The sequence below is a fragment of the Hippichthys cyanospilos genome, chromosome 6, assembly GCF_059441005.1.
Source record: "Hippichthys cyanospilos isolate Australia breed blue-spotted pipefish chromosome 6, RoL_Hcya_1.0, whole genome shotgun sequence".
Classification (NCBI taxonomy): domain Eukaryota; kingdom Metazoa; phylum Chordata; class Actinopteri; order Syngnathiformes; family Syngnathidae; genus Hippichthys; species Hippichthys cyanospilos.
In genome coordinates, this window is record NC_142374.1 from 15,859,174 (window position 1) to 15,886,001 (window position 26,828).

General features: G+C 40.9%; 2 protein-coding genes across 4 annotated transcripts in view; one reads left to right on the top strand and one right to left on the bottom strand.

Moving 5' to 3' along the window:
* Window positions 1-16,616, top strand: kcnc1b (potassium voltage-gated channel, Shaw-related subfamily, member 1b). Of its 3 annotated transcripts, XM_088416643.1 has the most exons (5): window positions 1-169; window positions 286-1,290; window positions 7,783-8,698; window positions 10,139-10,312; window positions 11,234-13,627. In XM_088416643.1, the coding sequence occupies exons 2-5, from the start codon at window positions 727-729 to the stop codon at window positions 11,371-11,373; spliced, it is 1,794 nt and encodes a 597-aa protein (XP_088272769.1). In that variant the 5' UTR covers window positions 1-169; window positions 286-726; the 3' UTR covers window positions 11,374-13,627. The 3 variants fall into 3 exon arrangements, with proteins under 3 accessions (XP_088272769.1, XP_088272770.1, XP_088272768.1); XM_088416644.1 differs by lacking the exon at window positions 11,234-13,627 and adding an exon at window positions 14,079-16,616 and having other exon boundaries at window positions 1-1,290; XM_088416642.1 differs by having other exon boundaries at window positions 1-1,290.
* The window catches only part of sergef (secretion regulating guanine nucleotide exchange factor), a 13,562-nt gene continuing 1,656 nt past the window's right edge, over window positions 14,923-26,828 (bottom strand). Inside the window, exons 7-11 of the mRNA XM_088416645.1 lie at window positions 26,752-26,814; window positions 24,902-25,060; window positions 24,684-24,826; window positions 21,823-21,859; window positions 14,923-18,973 (exon numbers count right to left, since the gene is read on the bottom strand). Coding sequence (XP_088272771.1) covers window positions 18,801-18,973; window positions 21,823-21,859; window positions 24,684-24,826; window positions 24,902-25,060; window positions 26,752-26,814 — 575 coding nt within the window. The 3' untranslated portion in view covers window positions 14,923-18,800. The remainder of the gene's footprint in view (window positions 18,974-21,822; window positions 21,860-24,683; window positions 24,827-24,901; window positions 25,061-26,751; window positions 26,815-26,828) is intronic.

A 26,828-nucleotide genomic window follows, 5' to 3' on the forward strand; every position in this document is an offset into this window, starting at 1 on the left:
ATGCGCACGGACACATCTGACGCATGGTTACTCTTTCGTGCGATTCCAGACTTGGTCGCTGCACAAATGAATATTTATTCATTACTGTTTTTCGCCTCCTGAGTGACAAGGGGGACATCGCGGCACGGTAATTGGAGAGGGGCGCATCACTGGGCATGCTCCTTCTGATGTGAGAGGGAAATGTTGTGAGCCCAATTCATATCTTTGTATTGTTTCTTTCCACTTCTTGAGCTGCTTGACTGGGTGCTCGCCCCCTTTTATTTTTTTTTATTTTTGCATGAGCAGCAACAGTAGAGGAGGAGAGGGAGACGTGTCGGAGCTGTCGAGACAAAGAGCTGCATGCACTAGGCTGCTGCGCGTCGGTGTGAAGGAGGCGCGTCTGGAGGAGGGCTCGAACACCAGAAGGACCACGAGCAGCAGGACAGGCGCTGTCCGCTCAGCACCAGAAGCAGCCCCGGGGCCGCAGTCACCTTGACTCGGACGAGCCGATAAAAGGGGAAGAATCCGTGTCCGTTGTGCGGATTCGGCGACGATGTGAAGCCGTTGGCCGCCGCGTTCATTTCGGATTTCGCCTCCAGCCCGACGGGCACATCCCGAAAGCGCGCCGCCGCCTGACGCGCGTCGAGGCGGGGAGGGGGGCACGACAGGTGGCTCGGCGCGGCGCGAGGCTCTCACCTTTGCCACCATGACGAGGGGAACTCCGCTGAGCGATGTTTAAGGGACGCGATGGGCCTGAGCGACGACAAGGATCGCATCGTGATCAACGTGGGAGGGATCCGGCACCAGACGTACCGCAGCACCCTTCGCACCCTACCCGGCACCCGCCTGTCGTGGCTGGCCGAGCCCGACGCTCCCAACCACTTTGACTATGACGCCAAGATCGAGGAGTTCTTTTTCGACCGCCACCCGGGCGTCTTCGCGCACATCCTCAACTATTACAGGACAGGTAAGCTGCACTGCCCGGCCGATGTGTGCGGCCCGCTCTACGAGGAGGAGTTGGCGTTCTGGGGCATCGACGAGACGGATGTGGAGCCGTGCTGCTGGATGACCTATCGCCAGCACCGGGAGGCGGAGGAGGCCCTCGATAGTTTCGGCGGGGGGGGACTCTTGGACCTGGGAAGTGACGATGCCGAGCCCGAGCCGGAGCACGGGGAGGACGACGTGGATGAGATGACGCGGAGGCTGGCGCACGGAGATTCTCCCGACGCCCGCTCCGGCACTTTGTGGAGCCGCTGGCAGAAGCGCGTTTGGGCTCTCTTTGAGGATCCCTACTCCTCCAAATATGCAAGGGTGAGTTGCTCGCACGCTTCATTTTTTTTGTTGTTGTTTTTGTCATGACTCAAATCATTAATGACTGGGAGCCTTTTTAGGGCGCTTGGTGACCTTGAAATTGATACCCCCAGATGCATGGCAAGCTAGATCATAAACCGAATATCTAACTGCTCGATAGAAAATAATTTTTTAAAAAAATTCCACTGTTGAATATTCACCTTTGTCTGCCATTTTTATGCATTGACAAAAATAATTGGTGATTCATCAACTGCAATGCAAATTTTCATGCAATGCAGATACAAATATTCAAATTGAACACTTGTTGCTAGGCAGAGTTGCTGATGGACAAGGGACTGATGGGACTCTGTCTTGGACAGAGAGCCAATAAGGAATATGAAGTCAATCAGAAAGGCACCCAAGCATTGGTGTCATGGCACTAGCGTGCAGTGAGAGCAAACGGAGGGAAACGATCCAATATCACTTGATTTGTCGTGAAAGTATCATTTATTAACTACAAATACTGTACACCTTTGTTCATCTTTCTATGCCAGTGACATATACTGGCATTCAGAACCATATGAGGTAGTCCATTAAATAGCAAATGGCCCAAATAGCCACCTGTTGCCATTAAAAAAAAAAAAAGTCAAGGTTTTTTATGTATACCAGATTTGTGTTCCAGATTCCTCAATTTAGGAGGTCAGTATATATTCTCCTTGCTATTTGTTTTTGATTTTTTTTTCCAATGGTAGTTACTTGATTCAACAAAGGTTTTGAAATGTTTGCACGAGGGGGACTTAACTCACTCCCTGCCCATCCAGTTAAAATAGACTTTTGACCTATTTAACTGCCAATGACAGTAAATTTGACTTATTCACTGCCAGACTAGTAAAAATGGATCTTTGATGTCTATAGTCCCAAATGGCAGTGAATGAGTAAGAATGCACCATTGAAGACAATTCAACATACTCCAAAAAGCATGCACAACAAAATAACATCAGACCTTTGGAATAGCAATGAATATATAAGTGAAAATTGGCATAGCTTCAAAATTAAAGGAAGAAAAAAAGGATTGAGTGGAATTGAAAGTTTGCTTGAGTAAGTCGTAACTTTTTCAGTCTAATTAAGAACAACAGAGCCAGCTGTGGAAAGTTAACCTTGTTCTTTTTTTCACGCTGCATTACTACGCTCATCAGTTCAAGATGTTCAGATTTACTCATCTCATTAAAAAAAAAAAAAAAGAGGCTTGCTAATTCTGCAATTTGGCTGCCGAACAGTCCAAGTTGGAGCCCGTCTTTACCCCAAAGTCTGCTGAGACACCTCGACGTCTGCTGAGATAAGTGGTATGGAAATAAGTACAGTTTTGCATTTGAGGAAATGTAGTTAAATATCCACCCTGATTTTCAATTGAATCGCGATTTTATATCAGTTAAAAACTAGTAATGAATAAGAAATGCAAACATTCCCCAACCCACAGTGGCCACAGTTCATATTAAGAACGATAGGAGGAAGGAGGGTAAAATTAGGAATAATCTTTCCGGGGTACAAGGTTCCCTGGGTAGACTGGCTAAATGGGTCAACAGCACATTAGGGAAGCGTATCTTTTGCAGCACGCAGCAACATTTCAGTGGCAAGCCTCCAGACTAAATCAGGTTACTGTAGGAGGTGACATTTTTGGTCCTTGCTTTTGGGCATGTTTCCCATTCGAGCCTCTAGAAAGCGACAATTACTTTACAGCTCCACATGTTTTTTTGACAAGCGTCCTCCTCTGAAGCCTGCTGCGATGCATGCTGCTTTAACAGCTGCAGCAGCCAGATTATCAGCCCCCCCATCCAGAAGTAGCCAATTCTATCAGCTGTTTTACACTCGTGTGCGGTGGATATAAAAAGTCTACACACCCCTGTATGCTAGGTTTTTCTGTTATAAAAATAAGACAGAGAGAAATCATTTAAAAGTAGACTTTAAACAGATCTGATCAGATGGACAGTAAACACAATCTACTTCAATCCAGGAATGTTTTGTGCTGTCATTGATAATAATTCAAAGTTTCGTGGCATTTACGATTTTTTTTTTCAAATTCTTTCCCAATAATTAAAGAAAATGGCAAGTAAAAAAAAAAACGACAATATGTTATATGCAGCCCAACTAGTTGAAACATGACATTCTGCTTAATATTGTATTTGTTTTGAATCCATCTCATGGGGCAGCCGTTTTATGACTGGCTGTTGACTAAAAATGACATCACAGTTGCTCAGGTAACAACAAATCGCAGCGCACCTGTTTCCTGAGTTTGGTCAGGTGACATTCACAAATTGAGAAATGTGATGTCATTTTCAGTGGACATCAAGTGGCAAAAGGGCCGTATGGATTCTGCTGCTTAATTTATAATCCATAAAGACAACATCAGAAACCATGTGTTCATACCAGTGAGGCTTCACAGAACATATTATTGTAAACAATATCTTTGGGTTGAGTTGCTCTTAATTTCTTTTTCCATGTATTGGTTTACCAGTGTTTTGGGGAGAATTCTGGGGATATTTACTGTTACTATGTTTTTTCAATGCATTTAAATGGGCCCATTTACATATAAATTTGGAGTCACTGTATGCAGGACAAGGCCCAATCCCCATGAAAAGCAGGTATTGACCATACAGTAAATAAGCAGGATTTTAAATAGTGATCGCTGGCTATTGTTTTTTTAACTCGCCTATCAGTTATCAGATCTACAATCCTGATCACGTAAAGGCTTTTAAAACCTCCTTAAATGATTTCTAACCTGTAAAATTGAGTGTAATTCCTTGAATTAAATCGTTGTGAAGCAGGAAAACAAATAAAACTCAACTCGGATGTAACTGTTCAGAACTAACCAATCAGATTCATATATCACAAAGTCACGTTAGATAGTGCTCAGCAGACCGTACCCAAAGAAAGTTACGTTTTTCTCATGCGCCTTTCCTGACAATGTCTGGGGCATAGACGTAGTGTTGGGAATGCGAATGACTTGAAATCAGTGTTAGCATAAAACCTTCGCTTTGCTAGAAAGCAGAAAAAAAACGTCCCATCACCTTGAAATCAAGCACAGCCAAGATGCACAGCACGTCTTCTTTCTTTAGACATAAGCAGTGCAAGGTTGGACAAAGCGCCAGTAAAACAGGCAAGAAAATTAATTAGAAGCGAACCCCAGACTTAATTACAGACTCTATTCACAGTGGATACATCAGCGCAAAAGCCTTGTCACAGCACATCAGCGCGAGCTCTCCGCTTGCCGGCACCGCTGAGAGTCAACCAATGAGCAGGCAACGGTGCTCACCTGGCACCCTCCCCCCAACGCTCGCAATGTTCCCAAGTGTCACCGGGACATCATGCGAAGGGCGGTGTGATGACATGAAACGTTTGAAGGGTGCGATTGCTCGCAGGCCTGAACAAGCCAAGAGGCGGGTGACCGATAATGACCTACGCTTTGCCAAAAATAACAATGCCTAATAGTCAGGGGAAGCGATTCCATCTTTGAAATCAATAATAATAAAAGCACTTGCCAAAAGCAATTACCTACATTACAACATACTTTGTGCTGGCAAAATACAAACATTATTGTTTTAAACATTGAAGCAACGCTCCTCCGTGTTTGACATCAAACATCCATCAATGTAATAAGTTGATTGGCCTTTTTGACTTTTGAATTATGCATGATCTAATTATAGCTATAAGTTAGAGATGAGGTATTCCCGAGGCATTTTTTGTTATCGTAATCACATTATGACATGCCTGCGTGGCCTGGATTGCATTTTTGAGGTTGTCGTTTGCACACTATTGCATTGTCATGTTATTGTAGGGAGTTATTTTGTGCGCACCACATCAGAAGAGGAGGCGTACCGCACAACAACATTATGCAATACATCACAGTGTTGGCACATCAATGTTTGGAACCAAAACGATTACAATGAAGTTTGCGTGTGTCACTTCTCAAAAATGACAAAAAAAGAGCAAAGTGTGTTAAAAGGGAAATCAAGCCACAATAATGTGTTCTATAAGCTCACACTAGTGAAAACATTTTGAGTAATATTGCATTTGGGGAGGAAAAATTTAAGATAGACTAAACTTATTGAACAATTTTCAGCAGAAAAAAGGTTATATTTTGTTTCTAGTTCATTCAATAGTGAAAGTGTGTACTTTCCGCATCCGTCATCGTCGGTGACAGCGAGTGATTTAAGAACACATTTTTTCCTGACTGAAAACGACATTGCGTTTGCTCAAGGCTCAGGTAACAACCAATCACAGCTTACCTGTTTTCTATGTTTGCTCATGTGACATCCGCAAGCTCACTGTTATCTTTGACTTGCAAATATTATGTCATTTTCCCTTTATAGCAAGTGTCGAAATGTGTTTTCAAAGGTATGAAATGTACATAAAAATGTAGTTAGTATATTATAGACAAAGTATTCCGTTTTTTTATTGATATAAATGGCAAATAAAGTTTGGGGTCCCTTTAAATAGCAAAATGCACCCATATATGTCTCAAGAGGCGGCCATTTTGACATCTGCTGTCAAATTAAAATGATACCACAGTTGCTCAGGGCTCAGATACTGGAATGACCAATCTTGGCTCCCGTATTTTCAGGGTTTGGGAATGTGATGTTCGCAAACTGAACTGTAACTGCTCATTACCTAAGACTTGTGCATCTATGATGTCATTCCCTGTTGACAGCAAGTGGCAAATTTTGTTTTTAAATGTATTATTTGTACATGATATATAATTTAACTATCACAGTAAAGGCAAAATACGTATTTTTTATTACTGAAAATACTGCAGAATAAGTTTAACATACCTTATAGCAGCAAATTCTACCCGGTTTAATCATTTCAGGCCAGTGGCTGTTTTGCCTCTTGCAGTCGACTGAAAATGACATCATTGTTGACCAAAGACAGCTCACATATTTTCTGAGTTTAGTCATGTGACATTCGCAAGAGTGGTCATCACCTGAGTCCTGCGCAACTGTGGTGGTGTCGCCCTGACCTTCCTATGTGGAGTTTGCATCTCCTCCCCATGCCCGCGTAGGTTTTCTCCGTCTCTGTGTGCCCTGCGATTGGCTGGCAGCTTGTCCAGGGTGCCCGAAAACAGCTGGGATAGGCAGCAGCAAGCCAGCAAACCTAGTGAGGATAAGTGGCTATAGAAAATGGATGGATGGAGCCTGTGCGGTTAAAGTATGTGTGTGGTGTTTGCTACTGCAGAGTTAAACCTTTATTTTAGAGTGCGTGGCTGCGGGGGTTTGTATACGCGCACAAAGCTTGCAGAGGCGTGATGCAGCGCTAAACTTTCTGCACTACCATTGGTACCATTGGTGAAAGCTAAAGGACGGGCAGGCCGACAGAACTAAAGCCAGTGAGCCAGAGCGTCGAATCAACGAGAACTCTTAGCCGAACAGGAAGCAGACGTTCCCAAGCAAACAATTTCCTCGGCACAATTCAAAGAATAGCCACTGATGACTTGCTGTAATGAGGGCCTGCTTTCCATCTCAGCCTGCATGAATGGATTCCACCGACCGAGATGCTGTTTCCCCCTTTGCTCTGTGGAATATAGGATTCTCTCATGCCTAGACATGCCCGGCTTCGTTGTCCCTCCCTTGTTCATTCATTACTCCCGCCAGCCTCTTAACAAGGCCGTGCATTAGCTTGAGAGCGCACTTAGCGCCACTAAATCCAAACTGATACAAATTTGGTGACTTTATGGAGTGATAACGCATCTCGCGATCCATTTCTCAGCGCATCGACTTGATCTGCCGGTGGCAGGCTTCCAGCTGTTTTCCCCCCAACCCGCAGGCGTGGTAACACATACTGTAATCCGGTATGATCAGAGGATAGCGCAAGGACAGGGCTACGATCAATACCCAGGAGAGCATACTGTATCAGTTACACCTACATATGTAGCAGGTATCAGAAATATCAGAGGCTAAATGTGATGAAATGCGATCGTCAAATCAATGACGATGAAAGGTAAAGCACTCAACAGTTATCAGGGATGACGTTGCTCTGTCATAAAAACGAACCTCGTTCTAATCACCCACCATGATTCCCAGGAGTTGATTATCTAGTCAGTATGACCTTGAGCGGAAAAGCTCAGGTATGGCGCCGAATACGAGAGTTTTACACATATTCATAAATGTCCCATATGTTACTGCTGGCGGCTCTTGAGAAAAGTCGCACGTAGCGCAGCCTTGAAAATGCCGTGACCTTGAGCTTGAGCACAGTAAGGAGAGGCGCGAGAGCTCCCATTGATTGTTCCAGTTTAATGACGCTTCGGAATCAAGAGCGGAGCGCAAAAACCGTCACTGTCACGGTTGAAGCAGATGCCGATTAAATTGCATTGCTAAGAATGGCTGCCTGGGCTTGATTACATTGTGTGTATTACTGTGCTCACTCTCCTCTCTGTCCTTCCTCACCCTCTTACCACCCCCCCTCCCTTCCATCTCTCCTTTCCTGTTGCCTTCTCCTCAATCTCTGCGATTTCCTACCCAGTGGGTGGCACTGGCCTCGCTGTTCTTTATCCTGGTTTCCATCACCACATTCTGTCTGGAGACCCACGAGGCCTTCAACCCCATCATCAACCGCACCGAAGTGGAGCTGGTGGGGAACGTCACGGTGGAGCACACCTACCAGGAACCAGAGACGGCGGCCTACCTCACCTACATCGAAGGAGTTTGCGTAGTGTGGTTCACTTTTGAATTCCTCATGCGAATAACTTTCTGTCCAAACAAATTTGACTTCATCCGGAACGCGCTGAACATTATCGACTTTGTGGCCATCCTGCCCTTCTACTTGGAGGTGGGTCTCAGCGGGCTCTCGTCAAAGGCAGCTAAGGATGTGTTGGGATTCCTCCGAGTGGTCCGCTTCGTTCGGATCCTGCGTATCTTCAAGCTCACTCGCCACTTTGTGGGTCTGAGGGTGTTGGGCCACACGTTGAGAGCCAGCACCAACGAGTTCCTTCTCCTCATCATCTTCCTCGCCTTGGGTGTCCTCATCTTCGCAACCATGATCTACTACGCGGAACGGATCGGCGCCAACCCCAATGACCCTCGAGCCAGCGAGCACACGCAGTTCAAGAACATCCCGATCGGATTCTGGTGGGCCGTGGTGACCATGACGACCCTGGGCTACGGCGACATGTACCCTCAGACCACCTCTGGTATGCTGGTGGGAGCCTTATGCGCCCTGGCAGGTGTGCTGACCATCGCTATGCCTGTTCCTGTGATTGTCAACAACTTTGGAATGTATTACTCCCTGGCCATGGCGAAACAGAAACTACCAAAGAAAAAAAATAGGCATATCCCACGGGCTCCACAACCTGGCTCTCCGAATTTCTGTAAATCAAGCATCAGCTCACAACATCAGAGTCCTGTGGCCCACGACGACGTTTTCGAGATAAAGTTTCAAGGTAGGATGAAGCTTTTTTATCTGTGGAACTAAAACATTCCCATAACTTGTTGCCTCATCAACAGCTTGCTGGCCTGAAAAAACACATATCACTGTTCGGCTGTTTCTCTCTTCCCACACTTCAGTCAGCTGATGAGTCAGGCATGAGATTAAACAGCAGACTTTCCCAGCGCATGATCAATAAAATACATGATTTTCTAACTCTGAATGGAGGGAATAGAGATTTCGGCAATTCTTTAGTAGATTTGTGCTTGACTGTTGAGAACTTCAGTGATCCATTCATTTTTTTTCTTTTTGTAAAGAGCAAAATGTCAGGCATATTCACGTTTTACAATGGTAAGAACATGCTGCTCAAAAAGAAGACATACCTAAAACACTCACAGTACGGGACTCCACCATCTTTGAACTATTATTACTATTATTATTATTACTATTAAATGTAATTTAATTTTATTTTAAAATTTGAGATCTGTTTCTGCATACATAATATATGTTTGAAGAGAATGCACAGAGACTGAAAACCTACTACAACTATCATATCAAATGACATGCGTTAGCAAGCAATTGTATTGTTTTTCTGATTTGAATTTTCCTGACGTTTTGAACGCAGCTAAAACCATGTTAAGTTTCCCCTCTAATGCTATGTACAATCTTCAGCAGCTTTGTTTGCAGTAGCAGTTATCCACTGAAGTTGCATATTGATCAGTTTTTATGACAAGGCCCAAGACTGTTAGCTTGCAAGCTAGCGGTTCTTATTGCACTGTGGAAAGTTTTATGATTACACTTTTGGATATATTCCTCCCCCTCACACTACATAATAAATTGAGCATCTTTGTTTGGATTAGCAGTTATCCATCGAAAAAAGGGGGAACTCAGTTTTTATACCTAACCGCAAGTCTGTTTTAAGCTAGCTGGCGGCTAGCGCATCTAGTACTGTAGAAAGTCCTATAGCTACATGGTTGGCTAAATTTAACTTTAAGTTGATATACCTTTTTACAGCGTTAGAGAGTGGAGATTTAAAACTAGATTTTAACATGTTTGAAGCCATAGACAAGGTGATATTTTGGTGTGGTGTGTCAAACGTATATGTTCATTTTCACTTTACAGGGGCTTTAATGTATTCTATCTTAGCACATGTGCCTTCCCTGTACTTAGTGGGTAATCCCACTAACCAACGAACTGGCTAACAAACTGCAAACCAAACAGCGGGCTACCTCCCGCACTTACATTTTTACCTCGGTAAATATACAGAGCCCATATGTGCACACAAACGTTAGTAAGACAGATTGCAAGGTAAACATTACACAGCAGCTACACAATGCATAAAACAGTCCACATATGGAGCCACTGCGCGGACACCAGATATTAAACCTAATGTTGAAGATGGCTAGATGTTTTTCCCCCTATGCGCTCTTTTATTTGTTCCTTGTTGTATGTTAAGATTCCAAGCTGAACGGCGAGGCTGCTAACGCCGCCCTGGCCAACGAGGATTGCCCTCACATCGACCAGGCCATATCTCCCGAGGAAATCTTCAGCCCCAGCGAAAGAGAGCGGCCCTGCTTCCTGGTCACCACGGCCGAGCGGCCCAACCACACGGGGGGAAGAGTGAGGAGGGGTACGTACAGTAACAGCCAATCACAAGCCCCCGTAAGATACTGACACGCTCTAAGGCCCTAGACAGGACACGCCCCCTTTTATCTCCCCTTCTTTGCTGAGTGTTAGTACTCACACTCACCAAAACACACTCACACAACTGCAAACCTCGTAATGCGACACCTTCACAGCTTCTCCTCAATTATTCCCTAGGGAATTGTACATAATCCGAGTTAAGGCCAAGCACAATCACCGCAAATGTCAATAATAGTTGTCTACATCTACATAATATATTTTTTGATACCATGCATAATGTAATACCCCTATTTATTTACCAGTAAGAAAAAAAAATATTTTGAAGATTTATAAGATCTAGAATGTGCTGTCTTACATGCTTAAGAATATATTGATGTGCTATGTGTGTACCAAGTATGTATGTATGTGTTTTTAATGATAAATACCATGTGGGATCCTGACTTTGAGTACATTGCTCTTGGCCATAATGGTGCATGAAGTGTCTTGCTGATGGGTGCTATCAGAATGGTGGAGGAGCACAACACAATTTGAGATTTCATCTCTAAAGAGGCTTAGTCCCACTTTTTTGATTGAAAACAAACATTCCCAATAACGCTACAGGTGCGTCCCAAAAAACACAAGTATCGCCAGTAGCTGTACATTCCCTTACCTGAGGTGCCTACCTTTTATGGTGTTCTACTCCGAACCATTCCAGTACCGCCCGGTGCATGCCCTTGTAACTCCGGATGCACTCAATGCATGGAGAAATTTGATCTGTCTCAAGTGTGTGTTGACCTCTCTTTGGAGACAAAAACAAGAAAGCAACAGGTGTAGTATTACCAATGAGGAGCACAAAAAAAAACAAAAAAACATGTCATGGATCCAGTGCTGCGGTGTACTCAGAACGTTCTCTGTTTTTCAACTGAAGGTTATGAAAAGCCTTGGAGCCTTAACAGCATGTCTGGCATGAGCGGGGATGCCTCTGGAGTGTCCTCAGTGTCCGCCCTGCCCTGCAGCCCACCCTGTCTAATGCAGCACTCACATTCTCCCATCCCATCCATTATGTAGCATGGTTGAGTAGCAGATACAATGCCATTGGAAGGCCAGTCCGCACTTCTCCGTATCGTTTTCTGTCAAAGGCCCCCTCCCTCCTTTTTTTTTGGTTTCTTTTGACACCGTTTCTGATTTCTCATTTTTATTTTCCTGGAAAACTGCATCTCGACTGTTCCGATACTCCGGCTTCCCAAGGGTTCTTCCTTGGGGGTGTCATCATCCCCTAGACTAGAAGTCACATTGGCGAGACGCCACAAGTGCATGGGTCACCTCAGTTGCTGACAAAGCTCGGTTCCACAGGCTAACTCCGCCTCTTTTTCCCTACGTTGACTTCATTTCCTGTTGCTCTGTTGCTTTTGATCTCGCATACTTATCTGCCAACGACTTTTTTTTTCTAATACTCATCTGCTTTTGGCAATTATGTGAAAGAAACGTTCATAAGATGGAAACATTATGCTGGACATTAACGCTTTGAAAACATATCCTAAATGTATCATCGCCAGGTGTTAAGGAAACTCCTATGTTGCAAAGTAGAGACGTTACAATTACGAAAGCGCAAACCAGCCAATGTTATCGGAGTGGCCACAAAAAAAAAAAAAACAACAACAACAACAGCAAGACGATGTCCGATGCACTATGGAGATGATGACAATTCCTCTGATACTAGTGATGAATTATGTCAACAGAACTAAAACTGTTTGGTCCTTTGCATGAACTGCATGAGAAATTATGTTCTTCAAGAAGCTAATTGTATTGCAGTACCTGTAAGAGAAAACATTTGTCTTTTAAAAGCATCGAAAAGCTTTGCCATTTTTATGCATTTCTGAGACAGCTTTACAAGAGACTCAGTCACAGCAAGATTTTTATGTAGCTACCATTCTTTGCCTTTCCCCAATATATTATATCTTTTCTTGTATTCATTTGACTTCATTTGACATTTGAAAATATTTCACTTGGACGTATTTGGTACAAAGCCAGCTTGCTGGCATGAGGTTTTTTTTTTTTTAAACAAATATATCAATCGGTGGTTAGGATCTTTTTAAGAAATGCGCCCGCTGCAGCTGCTCTTACGTTTAAAATGCAGAAATTTAGACAAGATTTATTACAATGGTGCCTTTGTACAGGGTAAGGCAAAGCTAAAAAAATATTTGTGACACAATGCAACATTGTTGTAGCATAAATTTCTTTGAAAGCTGCTAAGATTTCATTTCGCGACACACAGCAAGAGATTTGTCCTTTTGGTTATGCTGTTAGAAATATTTTGTTAAAAAATATTTTTGTTAAAAAATATTTGCATAATGAAGCATAATATTAATCTAGGGCCACTCCAAAACATTTACAGTATACAGTAATGGTCAAAAAATCGGAAACACCTTCAAATTCTCAAAATCTTAAAAAGAGTTTGAGAAGTCAACAAATTTAAGCTATTAACTTTTGAACATGCACGGCTATGAAGTGAAAATCATTCCAAGTCATAAAGCATCATCTTCATCATAAAGCTGAATGAGAAAATAACAAATTATAAAACATATTCTATAAACATATTTGATTAACTCATTCGCAACCTTTGACGGCTCTATATGTCAATGATCATTTTTTTCTTGGCTAGCAGTGAATAAATCAACTTAACCTGCCATTGACAGCTAAATAAGTAAAAAACTTCCATTTTAACAGTGAATGAGTTAACATTTCACCAGTATTTCTTCATAATGTCGATACCTTCAGGATTAATCTATGATTCAGGAAAAATGTAAATGATAGGAAAAAAAAAAACACTTAATTACAGTATGTTTCCAAACTTTTGTCTGGTACTGTAAGGTTACAATAAACTGCAGTTATCAAGAGGCATGCACTAATAAAAAAATATATAAATGTATCAATACTGCAACACATGTCCAGATACTTTCCCAGCAATTATATACAATTATTCTCAAGGCACTTTAAAAGCTTTTATGTTGACCAATCAGAAATTTGACAAATTTGGAGAATATTTAAGTACATGAGTCCATTTCTTCTGAATGAGAAGAGTTTTACAATTCAAGTCATGTCTTTTGTGGTGATCAATGGACGTTATATATTCAGAAAAAAAAAATATTGTGAAGATTTGTTGTGAAAAGATGCAGGTGGGGGAAAAAAATACAAAACATTATGGGCTGTGGGTCTTCTTGGGGAAAGGTAAATGCATGTATTTTCCATTTATGCAACAGAAAAGTATTCAAATAAAAATATGTACAGATAAGTCCTTGCATGAAATAAATTTTGTACTCAATGAGCGTTTAGACTCCATTTTTCTTCAACTGCACATGCATACACATCTTTCCTTTTGTCTATACTCGTGTACGGGTACCGAAGAAAAACTAAACAAGGAGACCGACGGTGAGAGCATGACCAAAAAAAAAAAAAAAATCCGCATGACGATGACTGGAAAGTGTACTTCAAGCTGTAAAGGCGGCATGATTGGGCATGTTGATTAACCGACTCAAGAGTCCGGACCAGACAATACATTTTTTGTCTGATGCCTTGGCTACGCATGGGAATACACATGGTAAAGCTGCCTTTACCATGAACGACTAACGGAGCACATTTTCTTTACCCTCCAAGTGTCATTTCACCTCTCCCTGCGCCGCAGAGGTTATCAGCCATCACCATCAATTCCCACATAAAACATACTTGGTGTAATAATTTATTTTCATTATTTTTTTTTTTTTATATGTTTATAGAGATGCAGAGACAACACCGGAGCAGACAACCAACCGAGTCAGTTTGTGTTATGAACCATGGTGTACCAACCACTATGTGTATGACCCATAATGGCCCATCACCCACCTGATAGTGCTGTAGCATTGTTGTGTGTATTACTTAGTACTTTTAAATGGGTGTGAAAGTGGCAACCTGAACATCACAAACTCAGCATAGATGTAGCACTGAGGACGTTTTGTTGTCAAGCCTTATGTAGCTAAGTATCTGTGACTGGTTAATGTGTTGTAATCTGTGTGCCTATTTTCCGTGTGTGCCAGTGCTGTAAATATGCTTTTTGTGTGTGTGTGTGTGAGAGTGTGTGACAATGTTGTGTGTACCAATGTTTTGGAGTGGTCATCAAATATTTGTGTGGTTCCTGTGTTCAAAACGGTTGCTCTGATTTGAAATCACCTTCGCCTGTCACGAGGAAACGCACCGTTAAATTTGCACACTCATGCTCACCTCTTTTTAGACTTTTGCACTTTTACACTTTGATTTTTTTTTTTTTAGCAAATATCCACAAAAAAATGTCATACTTGAATTTTTGAGGCATTAAATGGTCGAATGTGCTGTTTAGAAGTCAGTAAAATAGTTGAGTACTTCCATCGGAAGCTATTTAACCCAACCCTAACGATTATGTATTTTAATAAAAGACGTTTTTACAGTGACTTTTTAGTTGACAATCATGTAGAATTGGCATAGTTTCCCCTCTGTTCAAATTAGTAATATCTGTGCTCAAAGATGCCAAAACACTGTAAACACCATACTGGACAAGTGCCTCTGTCATGCAAAGTTGTAGAACGTGATGAAATAATGAACCAAGGGTACCGGTAATTTCATTTTATTCAATCAAAAGCAATTCATAGACAAACATTTCAACAGGCGGTTCGGAAAACACACAGACAAGTTGATATATTGCATAAAGTTAACACCTCCTGTAAAATACCACATTTTGATGTTTAACTGTCAACATCAGAAAGATTTATCCATAAAATGTGACATTCTAAAACTCACACAATCAGAGTCCGATATGAACTGTTCCTTGATGGCATGTCGCTATCATGTGACTGTCAAACTTTTCCATCCAAAGTCAGTATATTGCATATACATATAGGTTTTGTTCAATATTGTTCTGAATCACAATATCTCTATACTGGTGCTACTTTTGTGCATTTTGATGACTTCATCCACTGGTAGGCCAACAGAGTACATCAATTAAAATTGTGTGAAGGATTGTTTTAAATCCCATTTCTATATACCAGGTGGTGAAAACTGGGGTACATTTTAGCTGTTGATCCTACACACTTCACTATTTAGGCCTAGATATAGTGACATAGTTTGTTAAATACGTACTGCGTTAATCAGGGCCTGTGGTGGTCCTGATAGGTGCGCTACAACACACATTGGTCCCAAAAACGGTTCATATCAGACCCTGCAAAAAGTTTGTCACTACTGACTCCTGCTGTGTTTGGGAGGGCAAATTCAGAAGCAGAAGAAAGACATGAAAGCGGATGAGCAAGTCCGTCAGACGAATGATAAAGTTAATGCTAAAAAAAAAAAAAGTCCCAACTTTGATAAAGGGAAAGTGAAATGCATTCTTTGGATGAAGTAGCTTGCTTACCACAGAAGCAGCTCAAGTTTAGCTTACCACATAAATGCAAAGAACACAGCTCTAGCTACATTTTGAAAAAATGGTTGAGGGTTTGTCTCTGAAATTTTGAGGTGAGATTAAAAAGACATCAAACATGCCCTTTTTCTGGGTTTGGGGAAAATTGTTTTGACAAATCAGGAGTTGACGTCAAAAAGTACCCTTTTCATAAGTTACTTGTTTTGATATGATTAATGTAAATTTGACAGTCTAATTTTCACTTTTGAAAAACCAACATCTTACAGGGGAGTGTTAACTTTTTTTTATAGACGCAGGACTCCAGTGCGGATTGGTGCGGACAGGCAACAAGCATCGTAACGAGTAGATAACAACCGCGATAGCCTTGTTCTAAGTGCAGCTTTCATTGTTTGGAAAAGTTGAATATGAAAGGGACCAACTTTTTAACAAACAACTGCCAATACACTGCCAAGCTACCACTGGGAACTGTGTCCTAATTACTGTCTGACACACAACATAACATCAACAACAGTGTAAGATTAAAAACACTCATTAAAGCGTTCATAAAAATAATATAATATCATAACACATATGAGGCAATGAGTGAGTGACTAAGTGAGATTTAAAGAGTGTGTGAGTGTGTGTGTGTGTGTGTGTTATCTCTTAGTCGGGTGTTCAGTGGTAGTTTTGATTGGTTTGTTGGTTCAGGGTTTTTGGTGTATTTCCTGAACTACACGGTTCTCGGACTTGTACAAGAAATAGTGTTAAATAAAATTTAAAAAAATAACAAACACAAGATTTTCAGGGGGTGTTTGTTTATTTTTCTTCAAATCATGGTTAAAGGTTTGTGGACATATTAGGGCTGTGCAATATGCATAAATAATAAAGTCTTGATTTTGGCCTGTCATTCATGACAGTAACGATTTTAATCGATTTTAATGGGAGTAATAAACCTAACAACGATTTATTTAAAGGATTTGTCTAAAAAAATCATATGGAAAGTATTCAAAGATAATGCATACTAATTTAAAATCAATGAAATCAATCATGAAACCTTAACATTTATAGTTTGCATAACATGCTTTAAGGGATGTTTGATTCATTTTACCACTTTTACCACTTTTTGCAGTAAAAAGTACATGTTTGTCTAGATATGATTCGATATGTAAATTATTTTTCATGTACATTTAATACGTTTACAAACCTATCTTTCTACTGCTGCTGTCGACAGACAGGCAATCATGCCTCACTTTTTGGTCATGTGATAAATGAACTGTTATTGACCTGCGCCTTGAGCACATGGAGTTATCAAATTACCTCATTAAATTCCAAAGACGGAGTTTTACCTTTTTAAGAGTCCAGTGGTGAGCTAAAAAGGGTGTCCAAAAATGACAAATTAATCCGATTTACTGCCCAGCCTTAAAACATGTTATATAAGCATCAATGCATTTCAATAAAATTCAAGTCAAAATAACAATCCAACAAGCGCTCATTGCCTTTGACCTGCACGTGGTCGCCAGATAGCGCACTGCAGATATCTGCATAACTTAGAAATACAGTATGCACGATGACTCAAACGCAGCAAGTAAACGTCCGCAAGTGGAATAAATGACACGAACAGTCTGAAAGTCAAGTTGCCAAAAACTAACAAGCAGTAAGCATGAGCGAGCAGTGAACCATGAGGCCATAGAAGATATTCGAGCGCCTCCTAATACTCAAGACGACGGCGATAAAACGCGCTGACATGGAAAGATGAAGCCGTAGCCACAGCTGGGCCGGGCCCATCTCTCACATTATCGGCGCCTTCCTTCATTCATCCGGGACGGCCAAGGTGGCCGGAGGACCGTCAAGTGTAGAAATGGCCGTGTCACTTAAACATATCGCCTCCATCATGGCCACCGAATTGACGGACCCACTAGTGACGAGAGGAGTGATGACCTCTGACACATGTCTGCACACGCAGAGGTATTTATGGCACACATGTGATTCTGCCATTTCTCTACCAAAAGAAGATTTGGTGGAAGTTATTATTTAAAAAATCACTTACCTCAAACAAAAAAAGAAATAAAATCCCAAATTGTAATAATTTCACTAATAATGTAAAAAAAAGAAAAAAATTCCTGACTGAAATTTTAATCATTTTTTTGCAAATAATGTATTTGGGGATTTACATTGTCAGATGGGTCTTTTTTCTCAAAATGTCTTCTACATTTTGTGTTTAGAGAATCTAAAACTATTATACACCTATGCAGCAAATACTGGAATGTTAAAATGTTGGTGTAACCGTTAATATTTTCGAATTGATTTCAAACAGCAATGTGTCTCATTTAACACTACCTCATTTAAATGGAGCTCAGGGCTGGACTTATTAGACAATTGCACAACCCATTTTATCTGTAGGCGTATTTTTTGAAACTCCAAAGATAGATCATTTAATATCACTTGTTTTATTTCTGGTTTTGTAAGTAAAGGCACACAATGTTTTGCAAAGGAGTCACAATTTAGCAACAAGGTGCTTGATGTTCCAATTAATTTGCTCTTGATTCAAAAAGGAAAAATGAACTGTTCTTGTCACAGAATTAGATTAGATTTTCTGATACTTGCAGAAACCTTGTTGAAGTCTTATGTACTAAATGACCAATTTGGGGAGATTCTTTGGTGGAAAACAAGCAAGTAAGTTGGGTTAAATTGACACCATTTTGGACACAAAACGTTTATTTTTTTAGCCAGTTGTTTTTAGATTGTTTAGTCATATTGAGCCAAAGTATATTGGTCTCTTTTGGACCCAAAATTGGTATTACTTTATGACCCTAGGTTTCAATTAAATGCGCCTGTTTCTTTTAACTGAATAACATGTTCATGTTCACGCTACAAGTCACCACATTATTGGCAAAAATCTTATCGAAATATCAGTCAGGTTTTGTTTTTGCACATTATTGGTGAAATTATGACATTATTAGGTTTTATGACATTTCTGATTGAGTTAAGTGCACAATTTATGAATTTCAGACATTATGTTACAATGGGTGGCCTAAAGAGAATCAGTTCATTCATAAAATAATGACATTATAGCAATTGAGATGCAAGTCTGAGTCCATCACTTGTTTCCGCCGCACATATTCCCCTCGCACACCGCCACGGAGTGCCCGGCCCCGCAGCCGACGGCACGCGGTCGGAGGCCGGGAACGACCCGCGGCTCAAAGACGTCGGCCAGCGAGCCGTCTCCGCACATCCCGTGTTCGTTCCAGCCCCAGGATAGGAGATGCTCCCCTGAGAAGCAGAGGGATCAGGGGGTCAGTGTAGCAACGCGTGAGCTAATATTAGCAGCCTGGGGGCGGGTGACGGCGAGCGGCAAAGAAGAAAAGACATGAGAAAACAAACACGGACCCACGCTGACACCCAGTCAGCGGGTAATCAAGCTTCCCTGATCATCACAGCTGGGCGGTTTGTTGGTGGGTGTGGTCAGGGCCGCATCGCCGAGGAGACACGTGCCATGGCAACACAGTTACCTAATAGGCTCCATTGCCATGGCAACAGAAGCGAGCTTGCTTTCTCAAGGATAAAACATCCTCGAGCTCTCCCAATCTGTCTTTCACGCTTTGTCCGTCCCGGGCTCCTCAAAGATTTGGACGGGCGCACCGAAACATATGCGTTTGCCAGCGAGCGCGGCGAGATGTCATGCCAGCGAGCTTATGTCGGTCTGACAATCTGCCAGCAAGGGCTACGAACAAAAATGCGCCACAGCCTTTCATAATGCATCGCTATTTGTTATTCAAGTGTTAATCTCTCAGTGAATTTTCACTTTGGAAGCTCAATGGGGGAGAGAGCCTTATTTGGGCGCTGTGCTTTATTCATGGACTCACTGACAGGAGCATACAGCACATCAGTGTTTCCATGGCAACAAAGTGTTGCACTTTCAGCACAAAAAAAAAAAAAAAGGATTGAAATCAAGACGCTCAGACCAAAAGCAAGTTCCCTTTCACTGCATCCTGTTGATAACAATTTTCTGCTGGGCCAACTAAATGTCAAATAATTACCACTTGCAGTTTTGGATGACGTCTCATCCAATTTTTAGTGAACATGAAGGATGTTTTCTTGTATCGGATCACGAGCATCTTCAGACCCTCTCTCAACCTTGGACCACAAATCTTTTCAGTGAGAAGTACTTCTTCAGGTGTGAAAATGGAGATGCGGAGCCAGCAACAGATATCCTAAGCAGCATGCAGTGCTCTTGGTTGGTTTCCGCCTGACCTAGTTGAGCACCAGAAATAGCAGCACTCAGGTCTCTACTTCCAATTCTGTTTTGCTATTTCAATGCTTCTTCCGCTGCCATGCTCAAGACGGTTGGAGGATACCAAGGGAAGACCGGCAGAGGTTCATTTCAGCGCTCACGTTCCCTTTTTCTGCCTTCTCAGGGTTTGGTGCAGGCTTGGGCACAGTATAGCTCAAGGGCCACATATGGCCCACACCAAAGTCTACTGTTTAGCACATACTGTACACTGCCACTGACGGCTATGGACGTCAAACAGGTGAATGAATTGAATTTTACAACTTTTATAACTTTTTATGATTGTGTAAACTTATCAATTTATTGCAGTTGTATACAACTAACACTGTTGTCAATGATTAGGTGAGAAATACAAAAATGATTTGCAAGAAATTGAGCTGGATGTCAATATTTTACACACAACCTAAAGTTTGGCAAGTTTGTTTAAAAAAAAAAGATAATTTAATATCTGTCTCAAAAAATCCATATTGGCTGTGCCCTATTAACTCCTGATGATATACACCCGTGAACTGAAAGTCATTCCAGATCATAAAGCATCTGCTACATCATAAAGCCGAATGGAAAAAAAAAAAAGATATGAAAGTGTTGAATTGGCAAAAGGCAAAAAGGGGTCTATCTTAAAAAATCTATAAAAAAAAAAGAAAAACATTACATTTTGATTAATATTTTTGTTTACCATATAAGTCTGTCAATATTTACTCATTATGTCAATGACTTAAATATAAAATTAAATGTACAAATCACAAAACTTTGAAATTATGAAAAGCAAACACTGAATTAGAGGGTGTTTCCAAACTATTGACTATTAAGTTCCCTTGTCCAAAACAAAATCCTGTTTTTTTTCCCACAAACAAAACAACTTGTCAGTCCAGATATGTTTGTACAAATTATTGACCAAATTAAAGTCCTGAAAATGGCTAGTGCTCTCTCAGAAGAATACATTTTTTTTTGTATTTAATGAAAAGCAATGTTTTTTTTCCCCAAAAAATAAAATTTACTTTATCATAACAGGCTCACCTTTCTGTTTAAAAAGTAAAATGTGGCCTTTTGCATAAATGAAGCGCCCATAGATCTCAGTGAGCGCCAATACTGATGCCGCTTCCTAATTCTACATTTTGACAGCCTGTCTGAATAGCATAAAGTGCAGCCTTTTAAAAATACCTGCGTGCGCTTTGAAAGAACATTCTGCTCATGTTTCATCTTCCTCGGATGTATTTATATTCACTCTGATGTAACAACTGGGTCAGCGTTCAAAATTTAATGTGAGAAAAATTTGACTTCTAAAAATTCTCCTTCGGTTGGTGGCTGTGCAGTGGGGAATGAACAAGGCGCAAATTCTTATATATTTGATGAGGAAGCGCAAGAAGATTTGCTGGTTCCTGGTTCATAAATGACATTTTGCTGTCGTGTGTCTCAAAGTCAGACACTTCTCTAAATCCCGCCACGGGAAAAAGTAGCCAGAAAATCCGTGTGTGACCAATTGGGCTCATTTACTGTACAGTCCTGTTCGCCTAATCGCATCTGTCAGTGATCCCCATCCAAGTGAGCTGTAATTACTTCCTTCTGGAAAATGCCGCACAGCGCTGAAATGACCTCAGAAATCTTCGCAAGCCAACAGAAGGATAAATGTTTCACAACCACGTGTAATCTCTAAGACAGTGCACGACTCCCCAGTAAGCCTTTGCTAGGTCAAACAGAATTATTCATGTCTTCGCTCTCTTTTTTTTTGTATTTGGCATAATCGGCTAATTGTCAGACATTTTTGGTTGTATCAAGCTAATATTACATCGTCAACAAAGATCTTTACAGGATCTTTAAGGAGAGTACTCACCTACAATGGCAAGGTTATGTTCAGATCCACATGTAATCTGCAGGGGGGGAAAAAAGACAAGACATTAAAATGCATGCTGGAGGCTGACACTGAACTTTCACAAAGGACGTCGTTGGAAAAAAAATTGCTGGGCCACCACACACTGCAACTGATTGCATTGAAATCAACTGATTGAATTTAGGGTTGTAACTAATTATAATTTTAATAATCGACTATTCTGTTGTTTATTTTGTCGGTTGAATTCCCATCGCTTGATTCAAAATCAAGACATTTTTTTTTAGAATAGAGAGCGCTGAAAACACACTGACATTGTTTTATGATTCACTGACTTGTTTGGTCAGTAACATGTCATAAAAAGAGCAAAAAAGTTCATCATAGTTTTTTTCAAAATTGAAGTAGATGTTTTCAAATGTTTCATTAGGATTCAACTAGGGCTGCAACTTACAATCATGAATCTGACGATTTTGTTGATTGGTTGGATCTTATCAAATATTAGGTCCCATTCGTTTATTGAAAACCTTTTTTTTTAGTTTTGTCCTGTAACAAGTCAGAAATATGTTGATTGTTTTGTTTCCAATGTAAAAGCAGTTGTTTGCAAATGTCTTATTTTGATTCAATACCATGACGATCAGTCTACTTGCATTCATTAAAATCTGAGATTATTTCCAGTTGCGAGGACTATTGTAGGCCTCAAAATTCAATTACTTCAAAACAAATACTGTTTATAGATATATATATATATATATATATATATATATATATATATATATATATATATATATATATATATATATATATATATATATATATATATACACACATACATATATATCTTAAAAAGGCCCATGATGCATGGTTTGGACAACACAGATTTAAAAAATAAATCAGCTATTTAATTGTAAATTTATCTTTTTAATAATTTGATTGTTGGTCAAGAAAAGAAGCAGCAATCTTTTTAGAGCTACCAAAACATTACCGTGTTGCCAGAGGAATTGATGCAAGAAGCACAGTTCCCAACAACAGCAGAAATTGGAAGTGACACCTACCAGCAAATGTATAAATCTCTACTTGAGTGGAAGCACAGAGGTCTCAAAGTGCTGCTTAACATGGCAATAGCTTTCCCCCATCCTAATCAACATGCGTAATAATCAGACTTTGTCCGCTGTCTGTCTGTTTGAGCTTCAGCGTATAAGTGTGGCATGTAAGCCCAACCAACGACAGGCTATTATTTGTTATGCTCGTATGGCTCATAAAAATGTGACAGCTAACTAAACATTGACTCTGTGGGTGTGTGCGCACGTCACGCGGAGCCCCAGCGGGCAAGGAGATTCATTGTCCACTCAGCAAATCCATCTTCACCTTTAGCTTTACGCACGGAAGGTGACGGCATAATGACATACGCCGCCGCTGCGGAATCGACAGTCCACGCGCGTTGGATAAGAACGATCTGCAGTTCACCCCTGGCCAACCTTGACATCTGCTTTATTAGCAGGCCTCTGCTGTCATACAGCAACCATTTGGGATCCAGGTTAACTGGCGCAGTTCCCCTGATGCCATACAATGGCCCTTATGGGAGAAGAAACCTCTGACTGTGCAAGATATTAATGGTTCTCTCCCTTGTGGGCGATAATGGAAAAGTGTGCATGTGTTTTTTTTGTTTTTTTATTGTACATATAATGACGTATTTCATCAAGGTGGCTCACTCTCACTTGGTCAACTCTGGCACATCCCATACCAGACATCGTTCAAGATTGTCTTTCATTTGTGGGTGTTGGCTGCCTCCTTCCGGCCTACTCAAGTACTACATGATAGACCCCTGCCGAATCTTAAATGAAAATCGTCAAAACCATAACCTCAAGACACACACACACACAAGTCACACCTACACTTGGAGACAATTTTGAGCCTTCTATTAACCAAACATAAATTATTTTATAATCAAGGAAACTGGTTTCCAAAAACAAAAGCAACACGAGCACAAGGCCAACATACCAATTCCACAGTGACCTGCCAAACCACTTGATCGGTAGATCACAAATGGTGAGACGACATGGGCCTGACCGATTACATCGCCAATTATGGCCCTTTCAACATCAGCCAAAAATAATTGGCCAAATGGCCGATTGTTTCAAATTTTTTGTATGACAAGAATTAGCGTCCTTGTACAGTATATTAATGGCGCCATGCAATGCATTCTGTTAAACGAAAAGGATTTTTTTTTAAACAATATATTTACTGTTGACCCCCGCTACTATTAGGGAAAAGTATCAGGCACCGTGAATAGTGGAATCTGCTTTATTAATGACATCAGTTAAATTTCATTGGAAGGAAACAAATGCCGCTTCAATCTAATTTTAAAATGAATTGACTGATTAATCAGTCATTGGTATTTTTTCTTCTGCTAAAAATCGTCATTGGCCAAAAAAAAAAAAAAAATCCTTATCGGTCGGGCCCTAGGCATGACTACCCGGGGAGATGTGGGGGCACTTCAGGAGGTATGTGATATATTAACCGACATTTTGCACATATCAGGAAATCTAATTTAATGCTCTTTAATGCGTAACAGGTACTTTTATTTAATTTTTAAGTTAAGAGCAAAGTAATAGGAACATGACAACAAATTTCTAAATTGTATAAAAGTGGCTGCTTTGCAAAATGTGATATGCCTTCAATTTGAAAGGTTTTGTACAAATGTGCATTGTCATAAATGTTGCACTTTTGTAAAACAGATGATGTAACATGATATATCTTCTGGAGTTGCTGAAAAAAATCGGCCCAGAGATAACATTACAAACATAGTTCCAACATTTAAGAAATCAAACATGGATGGCACAAGGTGTATATTATTGAAAAGAGATTACCTGTGTGGCTCCACAAAGGACTTTCACTTCAGCAGGCAGGGAATCCCTGCCTGCTGATTGGTCCTCAGGATTTAGGCCATTTGCCAGAAGTCGACCCAGTTGTCCGTAATCCCCCCTGCCCCAGGTGAAGACTCTCCCGGTCTCTGCAATTTATAGCACTCTTAAATTACAGCAGATGTGAGCCTCAGAAAAATCAGATGCTTTCAAGTGCAACTCACCTGTTTGGGCAATGACATGAGTCCAACCGCTCCACACTTTGACGACTTTCTCTCCATTCAAATGGGAGCGCTGGAGGGGAGCGGGAGTGGCCAAGAAGGCCTGAGAGCCAGTCAGCTGGCTGTGTTTGTTGCTTCCCCACAGAAATAAATCACCATCTCCTGCACGCAACATAGATGGGGACAACATTAGTCTTCATTTGGCAGAGGCAGCAAAGTAATCAGAAGCCAGCGATGCACTAATTACAGGACACACTGAAGAGAAGATGGTGAAGTTGTGCACCGCAGTTCAAAAGTGCAAAGCAGGAGGCTTAGCGAGCAGAAAAATATACGCAATGCACTTATATACAGTGGTACCTCGGTACTCGACCGCCTCTATACTCGACCAAATCGGTGCTCGACCAAAAAATTCAAGTAGAAAATGCATCGGACCTCGAACAGATTTTCGGTTCTCGACTAGCCGAGCCGATCCGAACGCGCTCCTCGGCCCTTCTCGGCCAGCGGCTAAGCGCCAGTTCAATTCAGACCGCCAGCGGAGTAAGACGTACGCAGTTTGTTCGAGTATTTCTTCCCGGATTTAAACTTTTTTGTGTTGCTGTAGCCCTTAATAATGGCTCCAAAGAAAGACAGTGATAAGGTGAAGGCAAAGAGGAAAACAGCGAGGACCACTATTGAATTGAAGAAGGAAATTATAGCAAAATATGAAAGTGGTGTACGAGTGTCCAACCTCGCGTCGCAGTTACCTAGCGTAAACATGGAAGGGGATTCCCCTTCCAAGGAGTAACCCCCCCTCCCGATCTCTCCACATCCATTCCTTTATGCCATCAACCACTCTCCAAAACGTAAGTAAATTATACAAAATGGTTTATAATGCTTTATTTATCTTTATTATGTACTGCTTGTGCACATTTACTTGTGCACACATACTTTCCATTATTTCTTAAGGGAAAATTGGTTTCGGTGTTCGAACAAATCGGTGCTCGACCACCACCTCAGAACGGATTATGGTCGAGTACCGAGGTACCACTGTATACATGTATGATTTTAAATAGGCCTTGGTGAACTATTTTACCACTGCAAAAATGACAGCTCAGAAGCAACAGCGGTGAAATTCAACTTTCATTTTTAATAATATAAATTGGAGAGTGTAATAAAGGACTACAGTATATAAAAACCTGTAGTAATGACATCATTTGAATGAATCAAATAGTTTGTCTAAGAAGCAAGTGTTTTATTCAAATAATGATACTCAGTAATCAGCAAAAGATTAGGGCCCAATCAATGTAGATTATTTTAAACCGACCGTCAGAAAAAAAATAGCAGATTACAGATAAACGATTGATGAATTTTAAAATTTCTAATGAATAAAATAGCATTAGTTTCCTCCCAATGCATTTCAATAGGTGCCAAATATATGCATATTTTCACTATTCATGGGCCAACTTGCTATCTATTCCCAAATAGCAGAGGTCAACAATAAAAATTGTTTGAAAAAAATAAATAAAGATGCTCCTTTTCAGTTCACAGAACGCATTGCGAGGCACAATGCATTATAAAGACATTATAAGGAACTTACAAGGACTTTAATTCTTGTCATATGTGTTTGTGTTGAGTAATTAATGGGTGCGATATTTAGCATGCTATTTTAAAAACAAAGCTATGTGACTGTTTTGACTACAGAACACATATTTCTCTCATAGGTTTGACAGTAAACCTTAACTGGGAATTGTGTTAAACAGCTTGAAGCCTCTTCTTTTGAAGCTGTATTCACAATGCCAAACTGATGTCAAATATTTTTTTAACTTATATTTTTGGATCCTTGAAATACAGTATTGTACATGCTGCAGCAATACCTGTAAGGCACACACAATGTGCTGAGCCCGCAGAGACAACACGAGGCATCTTTTGATGCAGACCTGCAACATGGTCC

Coding starts and splice junctions, on each gene's coding strand:
- kcnc1b (XM_088416642.1), top strand. CDS start 727: ATGGGCCTGAGCGACGACAAGGATCGCATCGTGATCAACGTGGGAGGG. Junction 8,699..10,138: donor TTTCGAGATAAAGTTTCAAG/GTAGGATGAAGC, acceptor TTGTATGTTAAG/ATTCCAAGCTGAACGGCGAG. Junction 10,313..11,233: donor GGGGGGAAGAGTGAGGAGGG/GTACGTACAGTA, acceptor TTTCAACTGAAG/GTTATGAAAAGCCTTGGAGC.